General features: G+C 47.5%; 10 protein-coding genes across 10 annotated transcripts; 7 read left to right on the top strand and 3 right to left on the bottom strand.

The window, feature by feature from the left end:
* Positions 1-217: 217 nt before the first annotated feature.
* Positions 218-829, bottom strand: N7484_002918 (uncharacterized protein; the record flags this gene model as incomplete). Its single annotated transcript, XM_057113338.1, has 1 exon — positions 218-829. One exon carries the CDS (start codon positions 827-829, stop codon positions 218-220), a length of 612 nt encoding a protein of 203 aa, XP_056973478.1.
* Positions 830-3,498: 2,669 nt separating this feature from the next.
* Positions 3,499-6,414, bottom strand: N7484_002917 (uncharacterized protein; the record flags this gene model as incomplete). The annotated part of the gene is made up of 1 exon (XM_057113337.1): positions 3,499-6,414. The coding sequence occupies one exon, from the start codon at positions 6,412-6,414 to the stop codon at positions 3,499-3,501; it is 2,916 nt and encodes a 971-aa protein (XP_056973477.1).
* A 450-nt stretch (positions 6,415-6,864) lies between these two features.
* N7484_002916 (uncharacterized protein) lies at positions 6,865-7,281 on the top strand (the record flags this gene model as incomplete). The annotated part of the gene is made up of 1 exon (XM_057113336.1): positions 6,865-7,281. The coding sequence occupies one exon, from the start codon at positions 6,865-6,867 to the stop codon at positions 7,279-7,281; it is 417 nt and encodes a 138-aa protein (XP_056973476.1).
* A 273-nt stretch (positions 7,282-7,554) lies between these two features.
* On the top strand, positions 7,555-8,121 carry N7484_002915 (uncharacterized protein; the record flags this gene model as incomplete). Its single annotated transcript, XM_057113335.1, has 2 exons — positions 7,555-7,698; positions 7,819-8,121. 2 exons carry the CDS (start codon positions 7,555-7,557, stop codon positions 8,119-8,121), a joined length of 447 nt encoding a protein of 148 aa, XP_056973475.1.
* Positions 8,122-8,619: 498 nt separating this feature from the next.
* On the top strand, positions 8,620-10,100 carry N7484_002914 (uncharacterized protein; the record flags this gene model as incomplete). Its single annotated transcript, XM_057113334.1, is given in 2 exon segments — positions 8,620-8,683; positions 8,695-10,100. The coding sequence occupies 2 exon segments, from the start codon at positions 8,620-8,622 to the stop codon at positions 10,098-10,100; spliced, it is 1,470 nt and encodes a 489-aa protein (XP_056973474.1).
* Positions 10,101-12,228: 2,128 nt separating this feature from the next.
* On the top strand, positions 12,229-14,658 carry N7484_002913 (uncharacterized protein; the record flags this gene model as incomplete). The annotated part of the gene is made up of 5 exons (XM_057113333.1): positions 12,229-12,542; positions 12,795-12,863; positions 12,955-13,869; positions 13,944-14,359; positions 14,435-14,658. The coding sequence occupies 5 exons, from the start codon at positions 12,229-12,231 to the stop codon at positions 14,656-14,658; spliced, it is 1,938 nt and encodes a 645-aa protein (XP_056973473.1).
* A 189-nt stretch (positions 14,659-14,847) lies between these two features.
* Positions 14,848-15,352, bottom strand: N7484_002912 (EthD domain-containing protein; the record flags this gene model as incomplete). Its single annotated transcript, XM_057113332.1, has 2 exons — positions 14,848-15,054; positions 15,197-15,352. The coding sequence occupies 2 exons, from the start codon at positions 15,350-15,352 to the stop codon at positions 14,848-14,850; spliced, it is 363 nt and encodes a 120-aa protein (XP_056973472.1).
* A 982-nt stretch (positions 15,353-16,334) lies between these two features.
* Positions 16,335-17,440, top strand: N7484_002911 (zinc-dependent alcohol dehydrogenase family protein; the record flags this gene model as incomplete). Its single annotated transcript, XM_057113331.1, has 2 exons — positions 16,335-16,848; positions 16,917-17,440. The coding sequence occupies 2 exons, from the start codon at positions 16,335-16,337 to the stop codon at positions 17,438-17,440; spliced, it is 1,038 nt and encodes a 345-aa protein (XP_056973471.1).
* Positions 17,441-20,174: 2,734 nt separating this feature from the next.
* On the top strand, positions 20,175-21,277 carry N7484_002910 (SDR family NAD(P)-dependent oxidoreductase; the record flags this gene model as incomplete). Its single annotated transcript, XM_057113330.1, has 5 exons — positions 20,175-20,270; positions 20,325-20,440; positions 20,488-20,966; positions 21,023-21,159; positions 21,209-21,277. The coding sequence occupies 5 exons, from the start codon at positions 20,175-20,177 to the stop codon at positions 21,275-21,277; spliced, it is 897 nt and encodes a 298-aa protein (XP_056973470.1).
* A 1,231-nt stretch (positions 21,278-22,508) lies between these two features.
* N7484_002909 (alpha-L-arabinofuranosidase B) lies at positions 22,509-24,038 on the top strand (the record flags this gene model as incomplete). Its single annotated transcript, XM_057113329.1, has 1 exon — positions 22,509-24,038. The coding sequence occupies one exon, from the start codon at positions 22,509-22,511 to the stop codon at positions 24,036-24,038; it is 1,530 nt and encodes a 509-aa protein (XP_056973469.1).
* Between the last annotated feature and the right edge of the window lie 187 nt (positions 24,039-24,225).

The following is a 24,225-nucleotide window of genomic DNA, read 5'->3' as shown; positions in this document are numbered from 1 at the left end:
AACTCTATAGACCTCGAGAGAAACCCATGGAATGACGAGATCTGGTGTTGTGTACAAACTTGAAGCTTTAATAAATTTTGTTTGAGTTATTTTATCTTGGATAGCGTTCAGCCCCAAGGCCAACAATGTCGTATATTCTTCAGGAATCGATGATCGAAAATATGACAATTCGGAACACGTTTTATTGGGGCAAAGGAAAAACACTAAGTAGCCAAGCTTATTGACAGTTTGGTGCTTTTTTCCTTCCAGCCTCAAATACCGCTGCTGCCTTGAGAACCATCGCATCTTCCCACCTTCTTCCAACAAGCTGCATCCCAATCGGCAATTTTATCTCCGCATGATTTGAATCCCAACCTAACCCACAGGGTACATTCAGAGCCGGATATCCAGTGACATTGAATGGTGCTGTACTGGTAGTCACCCCAACAGCGACCGACACCTTGTCCATAACGCTGGAGCTAGACCCCTCGGCATCACACTGCATTTTCGGATGTGGCATAGCGATTGTGGGGGCGCAGGGTGTCACAAGAATATCCACCTCCGTCAAAGCTCGGTCATAAGCCGCCCGAAGCTCAAACACTTTACGGTGGGCCTTGGCCTCCACGCTCGGACCGAAATGTTCCTGGAGAAACTGGCCACTTAGCATCACGTTCATTGCTGCTGGGTTCGTCGCTGTTGTCAACTCGTACATTTGCTGATCTGGTGGCCAGCGAGCTTGAATATGTGGCGGGAGAAATGATAGGAAGCCCAATGTCTTGCCCTGACATGCCCATTCGGACATTGACATCCTGGTCGAAGCTGTCCAAATAAGAGCTCCCTGGCGGTGCATGGGGACGAAGATATCTTTACCGAAGAAGGCCGATGCAGTTCAGAAAGCCATAGCGGATGATATTAATACACTAGATTCCGCGCCAGCCAACTCGCCAGCCGGATCACGGGAAGAAGCTTTAAAGAACGCAGAATGTCATATTCAGACGGCGAAAAAGCCTCTTAGATGCTTCCAATGTCATGGCAACCTGGGTGAATCGGATGAACGTCGCATGAAACATTATTCCCGTCACAAGCACCTTCCGCGCCACTTTAGAGATACACACTTTGATGATCGCTATTGTCACTATTGCAACCGATCGGTGGATCATGAAATGGGCTTACGGCGGCATGCGCATGAGATACATAGACTGAAAACCTAGATAGGTCTATTTTGGTCAGTGTCTCTGTCGAAGTTACTTGCGAGATAGTGCAATTAAATTCGGTTTTTCTTCACATATGATACTTTTTGGCAGAATCTAGATTGATAATTGGATTGCTAAGTGAACTTCTTCGTTGGTGGCCTGTAAAAGGAATACCGCAACTCTGTTTACCTCCCCCTCTATCCTATAAGAGGTATCAGGATATCAATGGCATAGTTATTTGCTTGCAGATAATTAGCTTCAGTCGATAGCTAAAGCAATTCCTAATTTTCTCTGGACACACTGACACTACTCTTAAACTTGACTTGACCAACATGAACAGAAATTGACTCGTGGACTAGAACCACGCGACCATACCTTGCATAAAATCAATGAACATGTTTGGGCTCGGGGCATGCTCGTGTATTGCATACAAATGACTAGTCCTACGGGATGAGGGACAGTTCAAGGTTGCTCAGTAGTTGTAGCCGTCGCAAGGACCGTTGGAACACTGTCGATGAAAACTTTGATTATAGATGCATATTTACAGGGTGAAAATATCGCAGTATGAATGATTATAGTTATATGAAATGCGGGTATTTTAGCTGACAGTGAATATAACGCAGGCAGTTATCCATCTTTGATAGAGGGCGCTTCGACGTTACGGAACAGTCCGGGATACTTGCTGCAGCCAGCAGCTTCCGCCATCTGGGAGATAGTTGGGTCACCATTGTTTATCGCTTATCATATTATGAATAAAAGTGAGCGTGGATTTGGCCAGGTTGGAGCCATGGATCGTTGCACGACCGGCGTAATTGTCAACGAAGACTCAGGTGCGGGTGGGCAATCTGTAAAGTGCATCATGTGTTGCGTTAAAACAGTATAGCGCAATGATCCTAGCGGGGCCTGGAGCTGAAACATAGTCGCGAGCTCAGAACGAAAACAATGTCGCAGAGTTATGCACGAGCCCATGAGGACTGAAACAAGACTGCATACACTGGTGGAGACAGGAACCAACCGAAATAGTGTCGCAGACGCAAAATGGGTAGTTTGTTGTACACATCGACCATGAATGAAATAGAACTCGCTTTCCCCAAATATTTATTGAGAAATAACAAATTTCTATGGTCAAAAGAAATTCTCAACTTATCACTATCACTGATCTATTCGCAAATTTCGCAAACCTTGGCACATTGTGCTACTTTCCCTTGGAACTCCAAGACGAGCAGAGCAATGGGCAAATTTTTACATATTCTCATGCGTGAGTAGACAACATTAGATGTTATAGAATATCACCTTTAATCGATTCATTTAGCATGGAAGCGCGAAGCCCGCAGAAAACACCGACGAGAGAGTCTTCCACAACTTCCACAATCGGACGTTGATAGAAAAATATTTTATCCTGATGGGACGTTACGACCAGGATGGTTTTACCAAATAGTCAAAGGGACATTTGGACAGACTAATCAGATAGTTCGTAAAAAGGAGGGGTCTGGTGAAAAAAGGGAGAGACAAGGTTATCGTTTTGAGAAAGTCGAAACCCTCCGAGGACATGTTTACAAAGAAAAGGGCCGGAAAGGTCTATATGTTGACATCCCTGCGCTGCGGTAGTTATGTGAGACAGGTTATTACTGTTAATATACAGTTTTTCTTGTCAAATATATAGAATACGAAGAACGTCTTGTTGTATGATACACTGAGAAGTTTACTGTAGTATATCTGCATGAGTGGAAATTTTGCGTGTATAGAAGCACTAAATGAACAAAATGATCCGGGAACGCTCGGGCATATATTCTTGTAGATATCAAATAGACACGTCCTGTCCCTCTTTGTAATGTCTTTCTCTGCAATTCAGTCGTTATAGGACATATTCCACCATTGTGTGACGAGTTCCCCCCTGATGTCTCTTTCGACGGACCAGAATCTTTCTTCAACCGAACAGTCGGGCTTTGTAATAAAGCATCTCACCTATGCGCTGCTAAAGTTGTAATCCTCAGTTCTTGGATGTGATGAAATATTTAATGCAATATGTATAATTTATCGTCCTGGCCATCGCCATTGTCCAGCGTTTCACCATTCATCGCTCCATGTAAATAGCATTCGCCGATAAATCGCCAATGCCCCGAGCCTCGGACGATATACGGCACATGGCCACCAAAGAGAATACATATCTCGTCTCTGGGTTGTGCGTGCGCGGGCCCAAGTCCAACCCTCTGATCTTCCGTGAGGAAAAGTCGACGGGTCTGGTCTTCGTTGACCCATCGCTGCCTGCATGCCACTGGGTCAGCGGATCTGATCGGAATATAACAGTGATACGAGCATGGAAGACTCACGTGCGCTGCAAAAGCTCCATGAATATTTCCTCAAAGTTGGATTCGGGCTCCTGGAAAGGTAGCTCCTCAAGACCAGCGAGATCTTCATCCTGGTCGGCAGTTATTGTTTTGGAGAGAGCGTCCCAATAGGTCTCCTCCTTGCTGCCAGGGTACGGCGACTGCCAGGAGGCGTTCAAGTCGCGTAAGAAGAATGACATAATGGGGGCCTCGAGGCAATCATTAGGAACTTCTACATCGTCGTCAAACTCGATTAGAGTCATAATTATCGACACGCATCTTCCCTTCAGCCCCAGCTCTGTCGGATGCTCAGACGGCCCAGGGGATATAGGACGCCCACCCGCTGCACTAAAGCTCCTCTGGGGATCCTGAATCGACCCGTAGTTGGCATCCATTGCTGTAAACTCGGATACCTGCAGCAGCCGCCTCCATTCTGCGCCAGCACCCAAAAAGGTCAGGGCGTCTGCACGCTCGGAGGTTCCAAAGAGGATAGGTCGTACTTCCCAGGATTTACGCCAATCGGGCACCCATGATGGAAGGCGGGACTCTTCGGCAGAGTGCTGAACGGCGCTTAAGACTCGCAGGTCACGCCGTGACTCAATCACGGACCTAGTTACATGCGTAAAAGCTTCGACTACCGTTAAGTTATAGTCAGCAAGCATGCGGCCGGATTTTCCCTCAGCAGATAATCCGACGACGGAGTAGACTTTGTCAACAGGCAAGGTTGTTTGGCTGTTCCTCTGAACTTCAAGGAGAGTCAGCAAGTCCAAGACTGTTTTCCTAAATGATCTCTGCCCTTTGATCAGCGAGCCGAGCCGTGAGATAGAGCTCGTCGTGGCTCGCCACACTCCTGACCTAAGCTCCCTTTGCCCAACCAGATGATAGGACTTGGCTATGGTGTCCCAAGAGATGGAGTACATTTTGGGAGAGCCTAAGTCAAAGGTCCCACTGTACACGGTGGCATTAATGGAACAGACAATCTCCTGATAGATCCAAACCCGGTTAAAGTACGGATGGTCTAGCAGGCAGGCAAGCGATCGAGTCGATTGATCCCACAAATCGTGGTAGGAGCCGGTACGAAGAGCTCCCTCTCTTTTCCAAATAAGATGTTCGACAAGGGAGAACGCATGTCCCAGCTCGTCTCCCTGGCCAAGCCAAATCAGGACACTCGATGCAGATCTGTAAATTTCAGTCATATTTTGGACCTGCATGCTCTTCTCCGCGATATTATCCTGGTCAATACAGATCGCGTCCACCCATAATACCCGACAGCTTTTCTCATCGCGCAAATAACGCAGGGCCCAGGATAAGTTTTCCCGAACAAGGACTCTCTGTCCCGAAATCCAAATTTCACAGCTGGGGTTATCACAACCCCAGAGGTAGGACAGGGCTTCGTATTGGGAATGCCGGGATGTGTAGTTGATGACGTCCAGGGCACAGCAAATTGGATCTTCGAAGCCACCTGCGTGCAACGTTAACACTCTAGTGCTTCGAGGGCAGGATAATTGCTGTAAATAGAGCGAATTGGGAGCTATATGGGATGGCGCCCTTCGCGTTTGGTCCAACAGCGTCCGCTTCCATTGCTCCAGGGCAATAAGGTGGACAATCTGTTGCTGATTGTGCTTCCTGGCTAAGTCCAGGATTGTGAGTCCGTTATGGCATCGGAGATTTGTCTTCGCACTAGCATCGAGAAGCGTTTGGGCCGCGTTGACGCACCCGTTCATCGCGGCCAAAGCGATAGGAGTATAGCCATCATTATCCTCAGCCTCCACATTACTTCCGGCCTCTATCAACATTTCCACCGAGTAAACGTATCCCTGCTGGGCTGCCAAAGCCAGTGGACTACGTCCCTTGACATTGACGGAATTAAAGTTCGCTCCCATGCTGAGGAGAGTGCTTATTACCTCTGTCTGCGCATCCCCAACTGCCACCGCCAACAAGCTATCGCCATTAGCATCCAGTTGCTCGATATCAACGCCCCCACCTTTATTCTCCAGCTCGAATAAAACCCAAAGCACACTAATCCGCGCGTGCGCAGCAGCCAGGGCCAGTGGCGTTTTACCAGCGTTATTGGCCATGCGCAGGGACGTAGGCGCTCTCTCAACAAGGTAGCGAACAGTGTCAGCATCCCCGTGGCAAGCAGCCAGAGCCAGTGGAGTGTTCCCATAGTTATCTTGAGTTATCACGGCCGCACCCGTGGCTATCAACAACTCGATTGTTTTTATAGATGACTGGCATTGCGCGGCACGAGAAAGAGGTGTGCACCCTTCGTTATCTCGAATATTTATGTCTGCATCTGCCCCTAGGAGAAGTTGCACGATCTCCTGCTTGTCCTGGCCGTTGCAGGCGTGCGAGAGAGCGGTCCACCCGGATCTGTCACCACAAGAAACATCAGCCCCCCGCTCCAAAAGAAGCTTTACTGTAGCTGCTTTGCCGGCAAAAGCGGCAAGAGTCAAGGCTGTCTCGTCTTCTCCTGACCGGGTGTTCACATTGGCTCCGTTGTCGAGGAGCACACGAACGTGATCTGAGACGGACATAAGCGCGGCCAAATGCAAGGCTGTCCGGCCATGCGGCTCACCTCGGGCTCCGATATCTGCTCCATGGTCAATCAGGAGCTGAACTGCGGAAGCACAGCGCCATCCACTGGCCGCGTAGCGGAGGGCTTTCCCAGTTGCGCTTGCACCAAGGCTGAATAAGATTTGCATCGCGACCAGATCATTTTGTTCTGCGGCCCAGTGCAAGGCTGCTTGGACATCCATCCCCTCATCGTCAATATCAAATCCGTTCACCAGGAGTTGCCATATGGCCTTTTTGTTCTTGTCACTTTTAAACTGGGATGACTTGCTTTTTTGCCCGTTTTCGTCTCCATTGGCTGGGGGTTCAGGAGACCAACTGAGATAGGGTATCTGCGCCATCATGCCCGGGCGTGAGGACCTGGAGCGAGCCAAAGTACGGTCGTTGCACTAGGAAGAGAGGATAAGAGGACATTCAATGCCCATGGCGGCGCCATTTAGGACGATTCGTGAGCAGATAAGCAGAGATCCCAGATGACTCTCCATGACATTGCTTCATTGCTTACGCCAGGCCTTACGCGCCCAACGCAGCCATAGCCCCACCATGCAGTAACAAAATTTGGAGTCGAAACCATGATTGGCCAAGGGTTGAGCCTGGCACTATTTACACCCGCCATAATAAAGCCCGCGTATATGTTAGTTGGATATGGCCTGTTGCTCATCGATTTTAACCCACCAAGACATGCAGAATGTGGCTACTCTCCTTGGTAGATTGCGTTTAGAGACTGTTAGGTTCTTCGGACGCTTCCGGACTTTAGTATCGCGCATTTTGCGTGCCACGGATCGTCCGACATGACGAATCCATCCAGCAGCTACCTGGCCCTGCAGGCCCAGTCCGCGTCCATTCCTGATCAGCTTACGGTACAGATAGTCTCCGGATCCCACCTTGGACGGGTGTGGCTTGCATACCTGTCCGCCTGCTCGACGGCTGAAAACCAAGTTGCTGATTCGGCGGACGAAGCGCTCCGTCTCGCGAGTGGTTTCCAGGTGGCGGGATTCGGGCATACCGTGGTATCCATGTGGCCATCCAACGACTATCTCTGTGCGCAGATGGCGAGCGTGTCCTATCACGAACTCCTCTCGCAGGGGCGAATCCAGAAGGGGAACCGGAGAGTGGCAGCCGCGTTGCATGCCGCGGTGGCCGAGATTCGCGAACAGTACCCGAGCCAACCTTATTTGTGGGCGCAGTATGTCCGCCTCGGCGCTTAGTTGATAACCTTACATTACCCTCTCTTTATTGAAAAACTCATTACATCCATAACATTTCGTGCTGTTGCCTTTCTGCGATTCAGAGCTTTAAACACGCAATTCTTTCTCCCAAAGTATAAAGTTCCTTTCCATGCGACAGTCTGTAAATTTGACAAGATGAGATTAGCCATTTCTTGACGGAAATGAAAAACGAGCCTTCTGGAGGTTAACATGCAGGAATCGTCTATTTCAGCATATATGTGAGTTAAATGGTTCTATGATCTATATGTACTAATGGATGTTCTAGGGGAAACTCTTGGTATCAAAGTCGAACCTTCCGAGGTACGATTGAAGAATGAGGACGACTTGGGGTACACTTGGCAGATATACGATTTATCGCTTGAGCCTATATTCCAGAAATCCCTGAGCAAGCATTCAGTGAGAGTCTATATGCTGCTAAATAGAGAAGTCGGTCATCAGTTCCGGGCAATTCGCCCCAAGCCGGTAACACTCACATTTTGTTGACAAAAGAACATAATCTTATAAAATGCATCATAGGAGAACGAAAAGGATAGAGGTGTTGATTTTATCAGCAAACTACTAGCCGAGAACCTGGATCTCGCTGAAAAGCTGAGGCGGGTTCAAGACGAAGCATCTCGTCATGAGAATGCTGCCCTAGAAGGAGAAGAAGAGATTCGAGATCAGAAGTCAGTCATAAGAGAGGCTCAAATGACTGTTCATTTACAGCAGCAAGACATTCTGAAGTGGATGGCCACATCTGAGTGGTATCGTGCGAGATGTTTGAAGGTCTCGGACTCTTTTACGTCATATTTTGGCATTTTTGCAAGGGAATCTGTCTGAAGTTGATGAATGGCATGCGAATCAGATCCGGGAACATTGTTAACTTTAATTCTTGGCTATATCATACTCTTGTCACGTAAGTAGCGAACATTTCGCGTTTGAAATACTCCTAGATAGTATAAGTGAATAATTGAGACTATCATTAAGACGTGTCTACCTAGCTCCTACAATCATCCTCTCGGCAATGTAAAACCATCTTTGTAATCAACTTCTTCTGAAGGGCCCCAAAATTTATATCTGTACATCATCATTCGATTTCAGCAGTATTAGACCCCTGGGAATATTAATTGACAGGTATTCTTTCAGTACTGTGGCACCATTTTAGGTCTGCGACACAATTTTAGGGCTGCGACACCATTTTAGAGTTGCGACTGTTCCGACGCTGCATCACCCGTAATAGAAAATGAATTATTTCTGGACCTTGGACTACGTATATAAGCATATCATGACCTGCCACGGTCTGGCTGTGCTATTCCATTTGAAGACATCAGTTTTACCATGGCTAAAGGGAAGAAGAAGAGCGTGGCCAAAGGCAAAAAGAAGAACGCCCAAAAAAGCGCCCGTGAAATACAGACCCAATTTCTGACAGAGCAAACACCTCCGACGATGCATCTGGCTCGGAATCTCCGAAGGGCGAGTCGTCTGCCGATGCAGAACATAGGGCTCAACAAAAGCAACGCCAGAACAAGCGAAGCCCAACCCACAAAGATGACTTTGCGCCAGGAGAGTTGAGCGATGGCTATCAATCAAATGATGAAACAGACCCTGACTTGGAAAATGCATCAGAGCAAGATGCTCCGATGGAACACCAGCCAGACCCAGTGGGCCGCTGGGTCAAGAATATTATCAAAAGCGAAACGGACAAAGCGTATAATATGATGGGAGATTTTTTCACATCCTCCGAGCCTCAATATGATCAGTGTGAGGCATTTTTCGAGAGATTGAATCAACAGATTCGTGCCGCCAATGACAAGCATGACGTGAATGACATTGACATTGGGACTATGCCCCAGCGCGGTTATGTTGACCTGTGCCGGACTTGGGGAGAAGAACACTTGAAGGCAAAGGAGAGAGGCTCCCCTGAAGATGCTTGGAATGCTTTTCATAATACACAGTATCTTTTAAAACACTTCAACAGACGCCATAATCTCCCTAAGACGTGGAATATTAGTTCAGTCTGGGCTGAGAGAGAGATTGGCACTCCGGACCCAAAAGTCGACATGGATACAGATGAAACCAGCATAGTCAGCAACGAGCCTGGTCATTCTGGTCAAGTTGGTGCGGATAATAGATCAGACATATCTTCAGATCTCGATGATAATGAAAATCAACCGACAGGGCTGGATGCTTTAGAAGCCAGGGCAATGAAAGAGCAGCGCCGTTTGTCGTCGGCCAAAGTATTGCACTGGTGGCCTAAGGGAACTGACTCCCAGACATTCGTTCGTTATGGCGATCGTGGAACACCAATATTTCGCATCCGGGCTGGTTCATATAAAAGCTACAACCCCAGTCGTGTGGAGCGAATTTTGACGAGCAAGACTCGCGGCACAGCTAAAGTGACAGGGAAAAGGAACGACCTTCCGGATGAGTGGTGGAAGTATGAGAGAAAGCATGTTGATGATTTTGTCGGGGTCGGTTGGAAGGTTGAAGAGGATGATGAGAGTAGCACGGATGCTTTGAGCTTGATAAAACCCGAAAAGGGTGCGCTTTATCCACAGACTCGAACTCTGGCGAAGTGGAAAGATGGTGTTTTCACTTTGGAAGGAAGAGCTTTCATCCGTCGCATTACTAAAGGCCCTGCCTTGGAAGGCGATAGGGTGCTATACCAGAAGGCCCATGAAATGGAATCTGCGTATCGCGCAAAACATGGGCTGGATGAAGCTGAGAATGATACGAGCGACGATGGCTCCGTCGAGGGTAGCTGCTATATAATAATCCCGCTTAAACTGTCTAGTGATGGGCGTCTTCTTAAACAATGATCAAATATACATTCTGTTCGCAAGATGAAATATGAAATCGTCAACAACTAAAGTAATAACAACGTCCTGCACCAGGACCATCTATGTCTCAACGACAATCTGTTCGAGACCTGCTCAAAACAGTTGAAACAGAATCAACGATAGGTTCCGGGACGCTCTACCCGCCCCATAACCTAAATAGTGCGGCCTCGTGTAGCTCGTCGTCTAGCCTTTGGATTCTTTTTGGCTTGATGTAGCAAATCGGTTTGTTCAGTGGAGACAGATCTTTCCATTTTCAATTTCCGAAGCTGACGCTCAAGCTCCTTGATCTTCGCATCAGCTCCGGTGCGGTGTTTTTTCGAAGATACCTGTTTCCTCTTTTGTTTCTGCGAAACTGGCTCACTTCGTGTTCTACGACGAGTGTAGCTCGACCGAACGGAACTGTCACTGTCACTGTCGTATTCATCGTCGCTTTCAAAGTGAATACGTCTTCTGGTAGGCATATGTATGTGTATCAAATATTTCAAAATGATAATTTTAATTGGCCTGACCGCGAAATGGCATGTCGTAGAGCAAGAAGAATCTCAACGGAGTAGAATGTAATTGAATCCAAAATGAGTGATTTTGTTGCTTGCAGAGAACTCCTTTCAACGCTAAAGACCAAGTCCGTGGTGGAACTCCCTAGCAAAATATGATCGAAGCCAGGCTGGTTTATTGGAAGATTGAGTCCTAATCATCCATAGCATATATTGCGCAAAATGGTTAGGCAGGGCGGCCAATATGGCCTTGACTGGGTGGGAAGGGGGATCCCACAACAAAAGCTTTTCCTTTCATTGTGGTTTTTAGCACCAAGGAGCTCAAGGCTGGTTGCAAGAAGCTGGTCTCCGGCGCGCTGCGCTCAGAAAAATACTCTCCCCTCGAGAGGTGGTGAGATTCCTTAATATCTATTATTAAGCGCCGAATAAGAATAGACTCACTACTTCATGATAGAAGCTAGGTATTTCTAAAAAAAAAAAGATCTCTATACTTAATTAAATTATAAAAGCGTTAATATCTAGAATTTTAGTGGTATACTCCAAGCGCTTAAAATGCTACTAGGGTATCTCTTATTAGTTAGACGCTTTAATAAAGGGTATAGTTTATAGTAGAATATTAATATAGGATAGGCGAGAATATCCAAAACTATATAATAACCATTATCTAGTGCGCTCTTTTTATTTTGAACCTATACCCATCTACGAATATTCATTATCGAATTCAGTGACTATATTTTTAGCTTAATTATTTATATAGTTTAAAGGCAGCTAGAAAATGGAAAATATTCAAGAGATCTATGCTATAGCTTTTAATGGGGATGTGGATACTATCAATTGGTCACTCATAGCAGGAGAAGACATAAATGGACTAAATGAATTCGGAGAAAAACCTTTACATTTGGCTATGCAGAGCTCGTCTAGACCCGCTATACGGTTTTTAGTCCTTGCTGGTGCGAGAGTGCAGGATCGTGACGGTCACAGAAAGTCCGCATCAAATCACGCGAAGGAGCGGGGTGGAGAAGAGCTTGTGGCATTTCTGCGGAATGTCAAAAGTAAATATTTGAAGCTACAACATGATCTAAGGGTGTACGTTCTTGAGGCATTGAGGTGATTCCTCTTCTTAATAGACTGAACAGCTAATAAGATCCCATCCTCTTGCTCCGTGCGATTTTGCGAGGATTGAGTACGAATTGGTGGCATAGTTCTAATTATTTGACGCGTTTTCGCGTCGCTGATCCACTCGGTAGTGAATTATGTTATGCTATGCTAAATTTGTAATCCGCGTATTCGGAGATACTAGTTCTGGCATTCAAGCAGTATTCATGAGATTGCACCGACAACAATATGCTGCCTCAGGCTTCCGATGTTAGATCATTACTAAGCTAGTCTCCATTGTCGACTCGGGACGGTGCTTCTAGGTATCCTCGGTAACGCCAACTGTCAGGGTTGCCAGTCCTCATTCTCGTTATTTCTCAATGTCAAATACACATCTGAGTAGCTCCGATGATGGGAGAGAGTTTAGTTGCATTTACTGCCAGAGAATGTTTCGCAGGTTGGAGCACTTGCAACGCCACACAAGACGACGTTCGTGTTATATCCCTACCCTTGTAATTATGACTATACTAAAGCAGGCTCTGTTAGACACCAATGAAAGGCCTTTCTCATGTCACTGCGGTGCTTCATTCACTCGTCGTGACCTCTTGCGCCGCCATGAGCGCGTTTCGTGTCACTTGGAGCGGCGTAATGATTCACCGACAGAGCCTTTGAATGGCACTGATCAATGCCTTATGGACCAAGATAATCCACCGCGTGCAACTAGTGGTGGTGTACTCATCAGCGCAGCAGAAGCTCAGCAAAATATCGAGATCTTCCCTGATCAATCTCCTCATTCTTTGGGCGCTAGCGCACACTTCGAATCCTCTCTTCCGTGAGTGCATGGGCATTTGCGCATCACTGTGGAACGAGGCCTATCTGATCCCATCCTTATGTATCAAACAGCTGACTGGAATTAGCCCATCATTTACTCCACTCGGTAATCATTCTGCATCACCTGCAACAGAGACAGTATTCGAACGAAGTGGTGAGCCATCAATGTTTCCTTTTTTGAATGATCTCCAAGCGATTCGCCTGCTAAAAAGCCAAGTACATCGGGAGGACCCCACCCAGTATATTTTTGCAGGTGGGAACAGCCATGGACCTTCTGTGCATGGGTGTCCCACTATCTTCCCTTCTCCCCAACTCTCCCTAAGTGAGTATCTTTGTGCGCCCCATAGGTCACCCCGGCCAGTGCCTGACGCCTCTATAGCCACTCAGATTACCCCCCATTTTTCGGTACCTAGCGTTACGCTCTCTGATCGCTCCAGACTACTCTTATCGCTGGGGCAGCTAGATACAATTACACCCCATCCTACGTTGCCGTCAAGCAATGCATTGACTCGTTATCTGGCTGGATATTTCACGGGGTTTTATGCCCTTTACCCATTCACCCATCCCCCAACGTTCAAGCTGGAGTCATGTTCACAAGAACTTTGCTTAGCTATGATGGCAGTGGGAGCACAAGACAGATTTGAGACTACTGCAGCAAGAGAATTGTTCAACTTTTCGAAGGCGTTGCTATTTGATCGCCAGAAAAACCGAACAAGGTCTGAAACAAGACAGTCTGTGCCTTCATCCTGTAACGAAACCTCATTGAAATCACCGTTAATCGACGAAGTGCGTTGCTTACTTTGCCTCGCGCAATTCGCAACATGGCAAAGTGACACCAGTATGAAGACTGAAGCCTGCATATTACAAAGCTTACTTTCTCAGACCTTACAATTGAGCGGCCTAAAAGAAAACATGCAAATGTTGGAACGTCCTGACTGGGAAAAATGGGCCGAAGGAGAGTCATCACGACGTACAAAATTGTTGGCATTTTGTTTCCTAGGACTCCAAAGCATCACCTATGATACACCTCCCAGGCTTTGGTGCGATGAAGTTAACTTAAAGCTTCCGTGCTCTTGTCCGGAATGGACAGCGCCAGATGCAGCTACCTGGAATCTACTGCAACAAAATACTCTACATGAACAAGGGCTGTTTCATGATACTCTGGAATCTTTGCTATCCCCTGTCTATCAACCGAAGCGCCACGGCTTCTCGCCTGTCGCCAATTATGTCTTAATTCACGGAATACTCCAAAAGATTGTTTGCGCTCGACGCTGCATCTCTGGCATTCCAACATTGGCTTCGTTTACTGGATGCGAAGATACTTTTGTGTATGTCTTCATGATAGACTCCTCCTTAGTTTGGCATATTAACAGCCTTCATACTAATGCTCACTGGACCAAAGCACCGCTTTGGATAGATGGACCTCCTGCTGGCAGCGAACACCAGAATCAAACCTGGAACCTCTAGATCCCAATGGTCCCCTGCCTTTCACATCTACCGCTCTTCTCAGTCTTGCCTATGTCAGCAATTGTTCTGACGGCTTTCGATCTCAAAAGATGTCTACTTGGGCACCCGCCGAGATTGCTGAAGACCTTCGAACATCTCTGTCTGTGGCTCGTAACTGGAACACCCTTTTAGCTGCTTATCATGCAACCAATCTCCTTGCGACATTGGTCAAAATTGGGATCCAATATTTCAAACACAACCAGGCAGTTCTTTGGAGTATCGAGGCTACCCTTTGCGGCTTAGGCTCCTCTATTTTCCTTGAGAAGTGGCTTCGTCGTGCACTAGACACGATGGAAGAAACACCCTTGACAGGTTTGTTGGCCCCTTTCCTTTCCCTTTTTCAAGTGCTTTTCGTGGAACGTACGTTGAATGGCTCATTGTTTCTAGACCATGAAGTTCGGCTCTTTGACTGGATCCAAGAGGTTGTTTACGAGGGGTTATCATCTCTTAATGATCCCACGTTGGACAAGAATATACGTCTCTCTCTGTTACCGGATCAGATTATTGGTGTGTGGTCACATATAATGCAGGGCAACTCCCCCTTATCGTTCATAAGAATGATAGGGGACGTCTTGGTCGAATATAGACAGACATCGTCTAGGGGCCGGTGATGCCGGATCTGACTGTTTATTAAAGAAAATATCACTTATCGGGCCATATGAGAATACAACAAGTGTCTCACTACCACATAAATAGACACTGTTACCAAATTAAGCGGTCTTTCTACGATAGCGGAATTTCAATACCAACGCGCTCGCCCTTAGCTATTCCTACTACTTGAGACAGCTCGAGCCGATGATTCAGAGGTTCACGCGTCCGGTGAGAGGAGGGTTCTCCACCACCTCACAGTTCACCATAACACGCTCTCCATATTCTACAGTCCACATCCAATACTTCGCCCAAATGGAATTGTCCTCGTCGGCAATCACAACATCCTTGTAAAATGGGTCATCGAGGGCGTTTGCGATGCAGTCCAGGGAGGGCACATATAGCTGCACATGGCCATCCTAATCCGAGATAGAATCAGCTCCTAGATCTTTCCACAATTTGGTAGCTTCGGCGCGATATTGGGGTGGTTGATGGTACTACGTCGAAACACGAAAATATAAGATGACCATTCAAAGGCCTTGACGGGTTGATTCTACATACCTGGGCCCCTTTTATGACCATATGGCGACGTAGCCAGGGACTAACTAAAAGACCATGCACGTTAGTACAGTGATGGAGAAATTGCGCATCAGTCATTTCTTCCCGCTTCTTCAACTGAAGAGTCAACCGGATGACGTGTTCAGGCTGCTGAGACATTTTTGAGTACCTTGAGCAACACGAGATTTGGTAGATAGCAGCTTGACAGACGGGACTCTAGCTATCGAATACTCCGATGTGTTTTATCTAGACTCCCTGAACCCTCATTTCCAACTCCTTGAAACAGTTACTTGACTACTCCGTGTACGTCCAGTTCTTGGCATGAGCCCGGTGGAGATGCTATCAAACCTTACTCTCCAAATTTGGAGAATCCGATTCCCCACTTGGATGAAAGTGGGGCAAACGATTTCCTTAGACAGACGAGCATGCACCCGTTTAGCCTGGGGCCGGGATGGTTATCACATCTCAGAAGAAAGCTAAATTCTAGGATCAACAAGGACAAATTGATTTTTATCATACGTTTAATGCTTGTTCTGCTTACATTCCATCTTAAATGTCCTCCGTGGCCAGACTTACCTACCATCTTCCTATGAAGATACCCCTGGTTATGACAAATACTAGAAAAAATAATGATCAGACAATGCCCTGTGATCGATCCAAAGACTTCAAGCACGAGTAGGCAATTGCAACAGTAGGTGGGGCGATTCTCCTTGAGACTCTCCAATTCTTTCCATTGGGGAGATGTCTCATTCGTTGAGATTTGCGTCGTGTCGGGTGAAAGTCTCCTAATTACTAAGCAAGATTGTGATTGGGAAGTGGGGCTGTTTAGGGATTTGGGGATCAACCACCACAATGCACTGAAACGATTCTCCAAGTCGTATCAGAGGTCAAGCTCTTGAAATTTGATTATTGTGCGGATAGTTCCTCAAGTGCTGTTACTCCACGTATGTCGGAACACATTTGGAGAAAAACGTATGGATGGCATTATGATGACATCAACAACTATCTGCACCCACAAAATTTGCAACCATGCTTCTGAACGCGAAAATCGCAAAGAACTAATGCAAATACATATAAACCGCGGGCGCTGTGGTGAACTCTTTGTTTTCACCCGCACATTGAAATTGATTACAACCTAATCATGTCGCAACAAACCGTCATCCGCCTCTCCGGAGAGCGCAATTCGATCCAAAACTACAGGGCTTTCAAGGAGGCCATCCCCGTACCCGCCAAACATGAAGTTTTGATCAAGATTCACGCTGTGTCTCTGAATTATCGTGATGTTGGTGTCGCGCTCTCTGGTTACCCGTTTCCTGTGAAGGAGAACGTTGTCCCTTGCTCTGACGCTGCTGGTGTCATCGTCGAGGTCGGTGAGGGTGTTAAGAATGTCTCCAAGGGTGACCACGTCATCAGCACCTTCGACCCTACCAATCTTTATGGCCAGCAGATGAACTGGGACAATGGCCTTGGCGCCCCTGTTGATGGTGTCCTCCGTGAATACCTTACCGTTCCTGCTGCAGCTGTAGTCCAGGTTCCTAAGGACTCACCCCAGAGCTTCTCGGAGTGGTCTACCCTAGTCTGCACAGGCGTGACCGCGTGGAATGCCCTCTACGGCAATGTTCCATTGAGACCCGGCCAAATTGTACTATGTCAAGGTAATGAATATAGCCTAATAATTTCTATATAGCATAGCAAAGGCTAATAATAATTGTTCGATTTCTAGGAACCGGTGGTGTTTCTATCACAGGATTGATTTTGGCGAAGGCCGCCGGAGCCATCACGGTTGTGACATCCTCCAGCGACGAGAAACTCGCATTTGTGAAGGAGAAGTACGGGGCAGACTACACTGTCAACTACAAGACCCACCCTGAGTGGTCCAAGGAGGTCTTGAGACTCACTAATGGTGGTGTCGACTATGTCCTCGAGAATGGTGGATCCGGAACTATCGCTGAGAGCATCAACTCCGTTAAAATGGGCGGCAACGTGTCCGTGATCGGGTTCCTCTCGCAGGCCAAGGAAATGCCTGATGTCGCTAGTCTTGCTCTTTCCAAGGGAGCTGTGGTCCGTGGTGTGGTCGTTGGATCTACCCAGCTTTTGCAGGAGCTTGTCCGATTTGTCTCCCGCAAAGGTCTTCGTCTGCCGGTCAACAAGGAATTTGGCTTTTCCCAGGAGGAGACCATCAAGGCCTTTGAGTATATGACTTCGGGTGCCCACATCGGCAAGGTCTGCATCAAAGTCATTCAGTAAGCGTACCCGGTCGTCTTATCTCGCAGGATAAGATGAGGTCGGAATCCTTAATGCAGAGGCGAGGTTGGAATCTATGCATATAAAGGGGGCTCCGGATATGGAGAACATAGCTCTCTTTTCAATTGATTTCTTAAGGGTTTTCTCTGGCAGGCAGATCTTCTGCACATCTCAGGCGAGTCTGTTGTATGGTTTATAGATAGCTAGTTGCCTGCTTAGCCATGATATCCATCATATATTCATCTTTTTCAGAATCTGCATCACTACTACTTATCCAATAGCTTCTCTTCGAACAGAAATTTGAATTTACTACCGAAGAAGCAAGAGCTCAATCAGTAATGGACACTGGAGGTCGAGGATAGGAAAACAAGAGAGGAAGACAAGAAAGCTGTATCTGGATGAGAGGAAATATTAGCTCCCTCAAGACCAATTTGAACTTCTGAAGAGTCCCATCAGTGTGGTCAGTTTCTTGGATTATTTCATTTCAAGGTTGTGGAAGTAAGAAGCGGTCTAAATGGTCTAAGTGCTGTATGTAACCTCCAATAATCACAAGCTCAAGCTTCTTTCACTCCAAACATTGAACTCGTGTAATTGATATCTGTGTGTTCAGCAACATCTTAAAATGCTTGCAATGCGGTAGGCTATGGCGAACTTGGAGGTCATTAGTTGAACATCCTTGGCAAATTGTCAATTTGCCTGATGCTGGCGTTACGACGGCCTATAAAGGATAGTTCCAAGTCGCCGTCTTTGAGCCATCCAAAGGTACAAGAGTTTGAGCCTGAAGCCGTGAATTAGCGGGGAAGTCTGGCTCGGCTGGAATCTATTTATTTGTCTGTCTCTCTACGAATAACAGCCGACGAAAACTGTCACCAGAGTTTTCCTACCAGAGCAGACAGATCCCTTGAGAAACCCCTCGTATCATCATGGTCAACGAAAAGAAAAAAATTGTCCGCCTCACGCTCTTGTTGAAGAAGAGAAGTGTTACCGTACGTCGATGGATGCTGTGAAATGGGTGAATGTCGGATTCTGAGATTACAGTGAAATGGTGTAAAGTTACTACACAAATACTGAGATGTTGACTGGGGCCCGTTTCCCATCTATACCCCCCGAATGATTCCCTACCCCTCCTGATCCTTGTAGACCATGATAAACTCAGTCCGGATATTCGCCCGAAACCCTGAAATGACGCCTTGGGGCCCGATCGCAATTCCAGCTGGCCCAATTTCCCGCACCCCATCAAAACTTTTGCAGCAAAATAGGGACTTGATTTACACCAACACTACTAGATTCATCGGGTCTGAAGTCTCGCAAATCACAGAGGACCTAGTTATATATCACTTTACTACATATATGGGCAACCGGACGTGAACCAAGGAGGGTTATCATGGGCCACGCGGTCGGAGTTATAGGGCGTCGGACCGGGGCCCAATCAGCGGGTAGAGAAGGGTGACCCAACCCTCAGGGTGCACCTCGCAGTAGGGCCTATGGCCCTAGTAACTAACTCCTCGTTCCCGGGAGCCTAAATCGTTCCTGAATTTCCTAATGGTTTCCGTCAGATGTAAAATTCATGAACAGACTTGAATGATATACCAAGTCCCGTGCACGAAAGTATTTTCCTCGCCCAACCCAGGCGGCCGCTGTCACTACAAGAAATACAAACAATGGTTCAATAGACACGATGGTTGGTACAAAGTCAGCGCGATGTCCGGCAAGGATTGGGATAGAAAGCACTGTATTACTTGCTACTGACACTTGGAAGTCGCAGTGTCTTCGATAATATTCCCGATGTAATAAAGCAGAAAGGCATAAATGATGAAAGAGTTAACCCCTTGAGGAGATCGGTTCTTCTCGTACCCTATATGCATCCTGCGTCATGAGCTTTCATTCATTGACTAATATTGTATCATTCCCGTTATAGATGATGTACAAAGGTATCAAGTGGACCTCTCAAGGAAAATGGTGAGTACGCGTAGGTTCGCGATTTTCGGTAGGATTGACCAGTCGCCCGTGTTAACCGCTCGCCCGTTGATTACGTTAGTTTAGTTAAGTTAGTTATGCACAGGTCTAATGGAGATGTTGTCTTTAATGGTAATGATTTTCCCGCGGATGATCATGCTGGTCGGATTCTGTGCTACAAATTCAAAACGATACCTCCACGCATTCAAAGGGTTGTCTTCCCTTTTCGGCTCTGAAATGTTCGAGGCTCAATGGTTACTACGGGCGATAGCGCGGGGTGGATGTAATCATCTTCGGCTTGGATTTGTCTCATAACTGCCTCTGCGGACTGCAGAAGATGCAAATAATCTTCTGCTTCTCGGGCATCTTGTATCTGTATACCCAGACCCGTAGCCGCATTTTGTAAGTCTAGAAAAGTGATGTTGGATCTGATTGGCGTTAGAAGCTGCTCGAATGCCAATATCCAAGGCTCGTGCTTACTGCGTCTAATCGGCTAAGAAGGCTACGGACATTGTGCAAGTAATCGATACCCTTGCAGCCTTGAAAGTGGAAGACGATTCAAAAGCACAAAAGTTTCAGGTCTGTCCAAGACTAAATTCATTTCTAGCATGTAAATAGATAAATATCTGAAGAGACCATTTACTCTAGTAGCTCTAGTCGGACGTGCCGCCGCTAGTTCGCAGCGCCCGCCGGGTCAGCTTTCCCCACTTTTCATAGCAGCGCATCGCACATAAATCCGAGCCTCACTTATTCGGTTTTGAACTCACTACGTATATACGAAATGGATTCGCTTAATGTTTCGGATTTGTTTAATGTGAAAGGGCGTGTTGCAGTTGTAACCGGTGGGAGTAGTGGAATAGGATTGATGATCTCCAAGGTGAGAGATGATTGCAGGACCAATGAAAAATATTGACGACGAGAATTGTCTTAGGGACTAGTGCAAAATGGAGCTAAGGTCTACCTGGTGTCGCTACCAAGTGACCCCCTCGCAGAGGTAGTCGAGGAACTGAACATACTGGGACAGGAAACGGGTGGACATGCCGAAGGGTTGGTAACATTCAACAGTCCTGTCGTTGAAACTAATAGACCTGCAGAATTGCCTGTGATATCTCATCAAAAGACTGCATTAAGCAACTTGCCGAGGAAATTTCCCAAAAAGAGAAAGCCCTAGACATGCTAATATCCAACGCTGGCATCCGCCGTGACCCTCCACAATCCTGCAATGTTCTCACTGCGTCACTGGAAGCACTTCAGGCCTCAATGTGGTCTATTGAACAAGAAGACTGGGAAGATACATTTCGCGTCAACACCACCGCCCATTACTTTCTCAGTATTGCTCTTCTCCCACTACTTGCCGCGGCTGCCGATCAGCCGATAGGCGATGGACGCAAGGGCCGAGATGAAGGGCGAGGAGTAATTGTAGTCACGAGTTCCTGTGCAAGCATGCACAATGTGACGAATGTGGATCTGACAAGCTATGCGACGAGCAAAGCAGCCACGGACCACCTGGTAAGATTATTGGCGGCCAAATATAATCGGTTTTACGTGCGTGTGGTAGGGATTAATCCTGGATGTAAGTCTACCTTTGAGCCATGATTTTTTCTGGAGATTAATTAGATGCGTCACTAGTTGTTCCGAGCAACATGAATCCCGTTGGCGCGGAGGGGAACATCTTCAGCTCCTTGTTTGATAAGGTTCCAGCGAAGAGGGCAGGCTGTGCTGAAGATATTGCTGGAACGGTGTTATACTTAGTGAGCAAGGCAGGGGTAAGTCAGTATCCATTTGGCCTTGCTTCCCACTGACCAATTGGAACAGGCATATGTTGATGGTGTCTCTCTCTGTGTGGATGGTGGTCGGATCTTGCTAGCAAATGGGCAGGAGTGATGTCGATTGGTAGTTTGAATAGAAAGAACATTATTGTTACGCTTTTACCAATCCATCTCGTCACGAGAGTACTGCATACCCTTCTCTTCTGAACAAGAGACAAAGCCAGTGACACGTGATAGACCCGTGAAGATGACTGGACCCGGTTCGGACCGACCCGAGGGGAAACAAGAGTTGTAAGACCCCTCGCCTGATGGAAGATGAGGGAAATATTGTGGAGGGGATATCGGAGTATTAGGAACAGCACATGACCGGACTTCTCAGCGGCTATCTGGCGAAGGCCATCGTCGTGATAGGAATTGGATCACTAGATTAATTAGCAAAACCTTGGAAGTAGCCCGAGCCGGCTGTCCTTTGGTGTCCTTTCCCCGCCTTGCGCCCCACTACGGAGGGTATACCGCAATGTGATCACGCTCAAACCCGATCCACGAGACTGCGTTGCCCTGCCAAGTCCGGGACTGAAGAAATAAATGGCGTTCACCACAAGCAAAGGAAAGGGGCATGAATTTCCGGGGCTCAAACTAGTCTACAGATGGCATGGTAATACCCAATAACAAATTCTCCTCAGCTCGAGACGAATGTGCCGATGAAGGGGTAGGGTCCGGGGCCCCGCATCTTCAGGAACATTTAAGTTCAGGCGCCACAATCCTACTCCGGTTAAGCTTGTCTCCTTCCAATTGAAATGGATTGGGTGCATCGGTTAATTGTCCCCCGCTGAGGAGAAATGGGAAAAAGCCCGGTGGGACAAACCCCTTGATTAGCCAGTGGTGAACTCGGGAGCATCAGGGGTGGAACAACATGATCCGTCTAAGCCAGGAGACTTCGGACAAAACATTTGAATTTAAATCTCCCGCGATTTTTTAGTTTCAAATCGTCAAATGGCAGACTCATTGAACAACATATTTTTAGAAGCACTGTGGCTGAAATTTGATACTTCGCTGGTTTTAACCGAGCTCTCAAAGCTAATGCTCGCTTATACTAGTGAAAATGTGAGGTAGACCCAATTCTTAATCATTGGAGGAGAAATCAGACGACTATAGCAACGCGTGACTTAATTCAAGAGGTGGACATCTTGGCAACTGAATTGTTGAGAATATAAATAGGTTAGACACTTCGCAGCGGATTTCATTCAACGTACCTGCTCTACTCCAGTGACCAAGCATCTAGTCGCTGAATTCAAAGGTCCAAAGGGTTGTCCATCTGAAAGCACCCTAACCCAAAGTCATCAAATATGCTCTCACGACCGAGCATTGTCCAGCGCGCTTGGGCACTTGCGCTGGGGATCATTGCCGGGGGCACCCTTGTGTTAGCAGGTCCCTGTGATCTCTATGCCTCAGGAAACACACCTTGCATTGCGGCGCACAGCACCACTCGCGCGCTATACAGCGCTTACTCTGGTAATCTCTACCAGGTAAAACGTGGCTCAGACAGTGCCACAACTGCCATCGTCCCACTTACCGCTGGAGGCGTTGCAAACGCTGCAGCCCAAGACACTTTCTGCGCCAACACAACCTGCCTGATTACCATCATCTACGACCAGTCTGGCAATGGCAACCACCTCACTCAAGCACCACCTGGTGGCTTTGATGGCCCGGAGGCCAATGACTACGATAACTTGGCCAGCGCAATTGGCGCCCCAGTCACGCTGAACGGCAACAAAGCTTACGGTGTTTTTGTTTCGCCCGGCACGGGCTACAGAAACAATGAGGCCTCCAACACGGCCACAGGCGATGAAGCAGAGGGCATGTACGCGGTTCTTGATGGTACTCACTATAACGGTGCCTGCTGCTTCGACTATGGCAATGCCGAGACTAGCAGCACTGATACCGGCAACGGTCACATGGAGGCTATCTATTATGGCGATAGCACCTCTTGGGGCTATGGTGCCGGCGACGGCCCTTGGATCATGGCCGATCTGGAGAACGGCCTGTTCTCTGGCTATAGCACCACCGAGAACAGTGGTGATCCGTCGATCTCTTACCGATTCGTCAGCGCCATTGTCAAGGGTGAGCCAGATCAGTGGGCCATCCGTGGCGGCAACGCCGCGTCTGGGTCACTCTCAACGTACTACAGCGGCGTGCGCCCGGATTCATCGGGCTATAACCCAATGAGCAAGGAGGGTGCCATTATTCTTGGAATCGGTGGTGACAACAGTGTCGGTGCCCAGGGTACTTTCTACGAGGGCGTGATGACCTCCGGCTACCCCACCGATGCCGTCGAGAACTCGGTTCAAGCTAACATCGTGGCTGCTAAATATGCTACCACCTCGCTCGTCGGTGGCAAGGCACTTACTGTCGGCTCTACCATCTCGCTGCGGGCTACTACATCCGGCTACACCACTCGCTACATCGCGCACACCGACACTACTGTCAATACCCAAGTCGTCACCTCATCCAGCAGCACTACCCTCAAAGAGCAGGCTAGCTGGAAGGTTGTCACCGGTCTTGGTAACAGCGGTTGCTACTCGTTCGAGTCCGTTGATACACCCGGCAGCTACATCCGCCACTACAACTTCGAGCTCCTGCTCAATGCCGATGACAGCACGAAGCAATTCTATGAGGATGCCACTTTCTGCCCCATGGCTTCTCTTAATTCAGCTGGTACCAACTCTATCCGATCCTGGAGTTATCCTACACGTTTTTTCCGTCATTACGAGAACGTTCTATACGTTGCTAGCAATGGCGGCGTTGACACCTTTGACTCTACCACCTCATTCAATGCTGATGTGAGCTGGGTGATTACCACCGGCTGGGCTTCATGAGGACAGATCAACACGCAGGATTTTGTGAAACTCCCATTGTACAGGCCTACCCTGTAACTACTCTACGAGTGAAACGTTGTAAATGAAATGGCGAAGTCCAGTATATAAGAGTGATTTAGGTGATTTCCAGTAAGCTCAAATCAACAAGTTTCTACTATAAGCGAGTACCAAGTAGGGATTCTCAAAT

This window comes from Penicillium longicatenatum (genome assembly GCF_028827895.1).
Source record: "Penicillium longicatenatum strain IBT 33135 chromosome Unknown contig_2_segment0_segment0, whole genome shotgun sequence".
Taxonomy (NCBI): Eukaryota; Fungi; Ascomycota; class Eurotiomycetes; order Eurotiales; family Aspergillaceae; genus Penicillium; species Penicillium longicatenatum.
Note: the sequence above shows the minus strand (reverse complement) of the source record. Positions and strands in the feature narration are given on the sequence as shown.